This window comes from Montipora capricornis, chromosome 12 (assembly GCF_036669925.1).
Source record: "Montipora capricornis isolate CH-2021 chromosome 12, ASM3666992v2, whole genome shotgun sequence".
In the NCBI taxonomy this organism is placed as follows: Eukaryota; Metazoa; Cnidaria; class Anthozoa; order Scleractinia; family Acroporidae; genus Montipora; species Montipora capricornis.
Genome location: NC_090894.1, coordinates 35819375 through 35827437, shown reverse-complemented (window position 1 = coordinate 35827437; position 8063 = coordinate 35819375). Strand labels below are relative to the sequence as shown.

The 8063-nt window shown below is 38.9% G+C and overlaps 1 protein-coding gene across 1 annotated transcript in view; it reads left to right on the top strand.

Moving 5' to 3' along the window:
- Positions 1-725: 725 nt before the first annotated feature.
- The window catches only part of LOC138027829 (uncharacterized), a 41992-nt gene continuing 34654 nt past the window's right edge, over positions 726-8063 (top strand). The window contains exons 1-5 of the mRNA XM_068875448.1: positions 726-1005; positions 1406-1450; positions 1857-1985; positions 3183-3257; positions 4285-4391. Coding sequence (XP_068731549.1) covers positions 838-1005; positions 1406-1450; positions 1857-1985; positions 3183-3257; positions 4285-4391 — 524 coding nt within the window. The 5' untranslated portion in view covers positions 726-837. The remainder of the gene's footprint in view (positions 1006-1405; positions 1451-1856; positions 1986-3182; positions 3258-4284; positions 4392-8063) is intronic.

Here is an 8063-nt window from a genome sequence, read left to right as displayed (position 1 = left end):
AAGCATCGATAGGTGAGAGTGCGGATGAGGTTGAATTTGTACTTGCGAGGTGTGAATGAATCCCACTTGGTGTAAAGGCCTGTGAATGTCTTTTTCCGGTAGAGTTAAAGAGACTTTGTTCATTCAAGAGCTAAAGCCTTCCCTTAATGTAAATATTAGTAGTGAGAAGTTATTGCTGTTTTAGCTATTACTTTTCATTATGTCTAGACACGTACTGCTGCAGATCATTTTTCTCAGTCTAGGTTCCAGACCCCTATTGTTTACGATATATATATAATTTTTAAAAATTGTAACGGTCACTTTTGAAAATGTGTGTTGACTAGCATACGAAACGTCAAGTTTTATAAAAATGCGTTGGAATACAATGTTTATCACCGCTGTTTGTGTTATTTTCCTAATGGCTATAACCAGTCTCATATTCAACAAGCGCGAATGGAATAATTGTTTTACTAAAAACTCCCCCAAAATATAGAAAACTAGACTACAATAAAAGTAAAAAGGCCCAAAAAATCACGCATATGCTTGCCGTGTTTGTAGATCATGGTATAATGGCTCATAACCCATGATGGTTTAGCCAATCAAAACTCTCGAATTGCATTATCCAATGATCCAGTTTTTAATAATTAACGGTAATCTTGGTGCTGACCGAAAGAATCGTGGCCTCTGGGGACGAGATAATTTGACACAGATCCCTAACCTCTCATCCCAAGCAAATTTCCCTGTCGCTTAGCAACGTTCTTATCGGTTGACTCACTAATGTTTGTGTTTGGACTGTACGAGCAAATATTTTTATAGCGCAGCAAGCCCAAGATACAATTAGAAATCATTTGATTGTAGATGATGTTTACAAGACGTTTGAACAAAGAGTTGTACGGACCCTCCCGCACAAGTGCAAATACGGAAATCAAAGACGTTCTTTTAGGCGATCATGTGTTGCAAAAGGGCGAGTGGTATGAAAACGGGCAACGGAATCCGTGGGCAACTTCTTTCGCGATATCTTTTAAGGTGGGACCTTTTGATGAAATATTCAAGGTTAATGAAATGTAGATGGCAACGATGACCTAGTGCGGCCTTAAAAGTGAATTAAACTATACAATTAAATAAAGTTCGACACGGTCAAGAATCCTTAAGAGCCGTCCTATTAATTACTTATCGCCACTTCTCTTTTGTGGTTTTATCAATTTGATTCTCTTTTTTCAGGAGTAAGAAATTATTTCCGTTCGATTGAAGATACGAGGGTCTTGAATCTGAAAACTCATTTTACTTGAAAAGCCTGTACCTGTGACAAGAATTTCATAATCGTGCATATTGAAACATTACGATTTTGCTTCATTATCCATTTTGCTTACTTCAAATGAACTACTGGTATTTACTGAGTCCATTCTTTTTCCATATTGTTTTTTAGAATCCGGAATCGAAAGAAAGGGTTAACCATATTAAAGACGTAAAGGTAAGTTGTGGTCGGCGAGACTTTTGCACAGTCAAGCTATGTCACGCGTGACTGGTACCACCAGCCGGAAATGAACTTCGGAGCTTCCGAGATTTGAATGGAATCTTGAAGGTTTTGCTGAAAGTTGCTACGAAAAATGCACAAAGAAAAGAGCTTTCACCTTCATAGCTAACTATTTTTGATATTATAAAGGAAATTCAGAAATTCGGAACTGGCACGCAGATTTGAAAATTCGGTTCAAATTTCAAAACCAATGGTCACGCGTGATGTAGCTTGACTGCAAAGCGAACTATCAGCTTATCAGCTAAGACAGCCCAGTTCCTCCTAGCATTAACGGTCCCTCTGCTTGGGTCAATTAGCTGACATTTTGTTAATATATTTTTCTTTGATAATAATCAAATTGCAGAAGAATGTTACCTGCTTTGTGTTGGGCTCAGAGAAGGGACCTTCTTTGGCAACGACAGCTCAGGACTATGAGAGCAAGCTTCGGAGAATTCCAGAAAAAGCAGCTCCCAGTTTGGCAACGAGCATTGCGGTAATAGGCCATTTCCGAGTACATGTCTGCCTCCTCTTCAAATAGAGTCTAAGTACGAAGTTTTTCTTGTTAGTTTGGCCGTAGCCAGTATGAGGCAAACCGAGGCACTTGCCTTGGTCATTTTTTCGTGAAATTTTTAAAATAAAGCGTGATTCCAGTGTTGTCTTTAATATGTACTCATCATAAACAAATTAAAATACTTTCCCTGAGATAATATAACCACGGACATTGCCTCCGTCATATTTTTTTCTGGCTACGGCCCTGTATGTAAAGACTAGAACAACTTAGGCCCTGACAGGGTAAATTCCGACAAGCGACATGGCCCAAAAAGTAGCGACAGCACATAAAATGAAATTCCGACGAAAGAACTCCTTTCCAAGCAAAATTCCGACAGTGACGTCACAAAGCCTTTGCACTTAGACTCGTTTTGAAGAGGAGGCAGACATGAACTCAGAAATGGCCTACTTTCTGACCACATACTTTGGAACGTGAAGGGGGAGGGGCTGGTTGTGGTTGGTACATTGAAGTTGTTACCACGACACCTTCCCCCTGCCCCATGCCAATGAGTTCTATTGTTCTTTATGGGCAACTAAGGACCCTCATTGAACCCTTATGAGTGGGCCCTAATACTAGTGCATCTCATGTGAAAAAGTCACACAAAATATATTCTGGGTTGATTAATAAGAATCAAAAGAGCAGCTCAGGGAAAAGATTTTGAGGCAGGCAAACAGTTAGCTACAATTGCAAGGTTTCAGTTGCTTTATTACACAGCTAATAATTATAATAATTAGTTATTCAATGTTAGGATTTATCTCTGAGCCCTTTAGAAGCCGGCAGTGGAATGTATGCTAGGGGTTATTCAGTTAAACAAAGTCACTTTGGCTGTAATTTTACAGGATATGGAAATTAAGTACCGTCTAACCTTTGGTGCACCTCTCTTGTAAATTATTTATTCAAGATTTGAAGCCAACGAATCAATGTTTATTTAAATAATTTGATAACTGCTCATGAAACAAACAATGCTGAAGTTCTACAGATTATTTTATTTGATGCAAAATAATAAAAAGAATGCTTGATGTGGAATATTGGGGTAAAAAAAGCACTTTCTTAAGAAAGAAACCGTTGATTACAGTTAAGAGCAAAATCTAAATTTGCGTAAGGAACTAAAGGACATGTAATTGGCTTTAAATTTCACAGGATTTTGCTCCAAAGTACATGTCAGATAAGTCATTTGGCAAGTCTGGATCAGTTTATGTTAACTCATTTTCAAAGGTTTGTTTTGATGTTAATGTTTCTGGATTATGTGGAATGTAATACAAAACTCAGGTCTCAGGTCACAGGTCTCATTCACAGGTGTTTTACCTAACCCTAACCCTAACCTAAACATTCATTAAAGCTAACCTTAGGTTTAATTTGACTTAAACAAGAGTTTTGGGCCTACGGTTAGCTTTAATGAATGCTTAGGTTTGTTTCTGTATAATTTGGTAAAACAGATACCGGCGTGACCTGAGAACTGCGTTTTGTACCTGCCCTATTTCAATACGATGTTGGGCAGGGCTCAGGTTTTAAACAACCTTTTATTTATTATATCTGCATATTAAGTTTCCTGATCCCAAAAGGGAGAATACTACTTCACAACTTAGGTCATAATATTGGTCCAGGAGCATTAAAAAAAATAATGACATCTAAACACATTTACCCACTTGCCCCCTTAATTACAATGTTAAATTATCAGGAAGCCACGCCAGCTCTATATCTGTGGAAGGTCGGGCATGTATCAACCTTGTTTGGGAAAAGAGGGGAACCAGTCGAAAAAGGTCTCAATAGGAAATATAAGATAAAGTGAGTGTTGCAGAAAGAGTTGTATTAATTTATGGTGAGTGCTGTTTGTTATTTAATTCCCAAGGACTTACTGACTTCCATTGCTGACTTGACCCAATCAAAGCCGAAAGGGGGTTTCCTTTCCATTATCTGGGTGGTTATAAGGTGCACATAGTTTTAAGAACTGTGATTTGACTAACAAGGACAGACATTGTAAATCCTCACTTTAAATAACTACTGAAAACAGGGTGAAACTTGAGTCTGCAGATTGCAGACAACCGTTTTAAAATGGGTGCTTAGCATTCATTCATGGAATGTGTAGTGAAACTTTAAAGTAATTCCAACTTTTTTATCACATGCACAATAATTAATTTTTGCACACCTTGATAATGATGATTGACATATTGCTTTCCTAGCAATTTTCTTTTTGAATTATGTGGTAAACATTGATCTTTATTGTTTACACATGATTTTGAAGGAAAGTCAGGGATTGCAGGGATCAAGTGCAAGGAATAGAGCAGAATGCCAAGAGAATACCAACGATTTGCACACAACCCACTTTCAGCTTGGAAATCATGGCAATGAGTAAGTTCTTCGTTTTACAGTAAAACAAGTTTTAATTTTACAAGTGTGTGTAATGATTTACTTTGAAACAACTGCTGAATAACAGTTGTTACAAGGGAAAATCGGGTGCTTACTAGTCTTGTTGGAAAATTCTGGTTGTGGGCTCCATTGCATACATATTAGCGGAGCTCTGTCGGGCTGCCAAGCAGAGCATCATAGGAAATGGTAGGAACCCATGAGTTGTTTTTCTCATGGTAATCACGGCTAGCGATATTGCTCTTGGGCCCTATGATGATGATGAGATATTGAACTTACATGTTATGGTCAATTGACACCTGTCCAACATGGTATCCACTGACCAGTATCACATGACCATATCACAGGCTCAAGTTTAGACCGCTGACCAGGTACTGGTTTTCGATTGGAGTGCAGGCTCAAACCAGGTTAACTTTAATTGTTACTTTGGCTAAATCTATTTAGTATATACTAATTTAAAAACAGTGGATAGTGTTGAACACACGCCCTGATTGGCTATTCAAACTCCGAATAACCTTTGCTATTTACAGAAATAAATAAGTTAAAGTCATCTCATATTATTTTATAACCTAAGAATGCGCATCTGATCATGGTCATGTTAAGATGCACACTAGAAATGAATTAATTATTATATTATTATTATCTTTTTTGTGCTATGTTATTGCACAGTTTTAGTATAGAATACTGAAAACAACTATGTTGATGATGATGATGATGTCTTGAATAAACCATAAGACAAAAAATACATATCCTATGTTACATAAACGAGAACTGTGTAATGAATTTACAATAATATACTGTAGCTAAAAGGTTGTGTTAAAAAATGAGTCTATTTACAAATGTGTTCTTGAAACGTTCAGTGTTAATCTTTGGGCAGAGGCAAACCATGTGACGTAAATTATATTGCTGGGGTTAAGGCTTCGGTAGAGTTTCATTTAACGGATGATAGGTTAGAGCCCTAGATTTACTAAATAATTTCTTGTCCTGCATATGCATGATATCCTTGACATTCAATGGAACTGAAATGTAATGCTGCTTGTAACATCTGTTTAAAAAGTTCTGTACTGTGTTTAGATCACGTTCATATGCACCATACACTGAAAGGCCATACATGTAAGTTAAATTAGACAATACAATTGTCTTAAAAAGGAGGTCTATTTCATTCTGGTCATATTGTTCCTTTCTCAAAGTTCTTAATATATTGACGCCCTTGTTAGCCTTAGCTAGTTTGATCTTAACATGAGAACTAAACTTACAATCACTCTGAAGTGTGACTCCAAGTAAGCACAATTCACTATGTTGTGGGATGCAATTGACTGGATTGTGAGTGTCCTTGTTCGATTTCTTTCTAATTACGAGCTCTTTGCATTTACAGTGTACTAGGATTTCATGACATACAGTTATCTCGCAACCAATTTAAAAACTCATTTACTAAGTCTACAGAGGTGTCAGTATTGCCTAGTACCGGTGCAACAATTGTCGAATCATCAGCATATTTGAATAACACAGGGAAGCCATCATATGTAATTTCAAGACCATATTAACGCTACCTTGTGTGGTACCTTGTGTGGGACCCTTATTGACGGCTTTCCACCTACAGTGATAGTGACGAGACAAAATGCCTTGCTGTCTAGCGATAAGAAACTTTGATACCAATTAACAACAGCCAAAACAGGACAAAAGATTGTGTTTCACCGAGTCAAATGCCTTGGAAAAGTTCATGGTAAAGAGTCGCACAGCTTTACAGTTATTATCATCTAGGTATTTGCAAATCTGGTGCTGAATAGTTAAGAGCGCAGATGTGCAGTTCCCACCCTCTCTGTACGCGTCAACTGACTACTGCTCAGGTGATCCTCCATGACACGTCTGACATGTGTGCTGTATACAACCCTTTCAAAAGCTCTAGCGATCACCGGTGTTACACTGATTTCCACGGAAATCACCGTTCTCCTCAGGTACATCAACCTTAGCTAATGGGCTGATGTTCGCTCTTTTCCAAGATTCAGGCCAGGAATGAGTTGACAGGGAAAGATTCCACACATAAGAGATATATAATCGGGATTAGTAGTTCCGTGTGTTCTTTTAAAAGCCAAAAAGGAATTTCGTCCGGACCGGTTGCTGTTTTCTTCAGATTAGACAGAGTGTTCCAAACGAGTCCCAGAGGGATTGTTGGAACCTTGAAATCTGGATCAATGTGAATATCAACTGGTCGAATGTAGTTAGTGTCGCTGCATAGATTGCCGAAGTAATGTATTTACATTCGTCGGAGCTGAACTGTAAGTGATAGCGACAAAGAATGTAAATATTTTCCTGTTGGCATGAAATGCACGGGTACCACCATGGCATTGAATTAATTAGTCTATTGTTATTTAGATATATAAGGTTTGTCAGGATGTAATGTATTCATTTCAGCTCTCGAACTTTCAAATTTTATTTTAGATCACTTTGTATGTCTGGAAATCTTATATTACCTGTAGCCCCCAGAGGTTAGTGCGCCTGCATTTGGTTGGGGAATACGTTCCTATTTTCCCACTGGGTTTTTGGGTTTGCGTATCAGGCGGTTGCACATGCTTTAGCCTGAGTGGTTCTTACTTTATGTTTACCTTGTAACTAGTATCTTATCTGAGCTTTGTAACGATACTCGACACTCAGGTTCACAGTTCGAGCTGCACACCCATCCTTGTGTACGAGTCATGAATATAAATAGGAGCATGTACTCGTTTAACTGGTCAAGTGATTCACGATCTAAGGTAATACGGGCTGCGTTCCTTCGCTGCGATACCAGCCAATCACACCCACATTATACTGCTTTCTTTTCCGAAATCCTCTTATTCAACCGAACTTCATCGGACACCCTCGATTTCGACTGCAACATGGCTTTAACAAGAGGGGTCATCCAGGCAGGGTCACGTGATGACATAGTGACCACCCTTTATACTGGCATACACCTATAGCTATCCAAGTGACCCCGTATAGTTGTCTCCAGTTTGTTCACCGCCTCGTTTACATTCTTGGTTTCAAGTACCTCTCGCCAGTCCTCCCCTACCAAATGAATGAAGGGGTAGTTTCTAAAGAAACTCTTGTGCTCTGACGGCTCGCTCTGACGGCTCGCTCTGACGAAGGGCTAACGCTCGAAACGTCAGCTTTTAGAATCTCTGTACGGTGGCCAATTTTCATTATCAACTCTCCCCTACCAAAGCCATGTACAAATCCTGTTTCCTAAGTACGTAGGCGTCTGTCCCGTGTGTGAACTTTACGACGCACGGGGCGAAGTTTAGATCCTGCAGGCAAAATCACACCTCGATGATCCGATTTTGTTGACACATGAACATTGTAGCACCTTGCAAACAAATCGGGCCGGTTCGTTAAACAGTTATCTAAGTGTGAATCGTTACGCGTTGGGAAATCAACCAGTACATTCCAGCCAGACAGTTGTTGTAATTGATCCATGTCCATCTGATTGAGATCTCCGCCAAGAACAATGACGGTTTGTGGGTGGGCGTCAAGTACATCATCCGTGTAATCAATAAGATAATTCATTAGATCGTTCTCTGCATAACTGTGTTTGGGCGGGTAATTTATTCCGCACACAAGAAATCTATGCCCCGTAGGAAGACAAAGATATGATTATGCAAATTACTTCATAAAGCCTTGAGA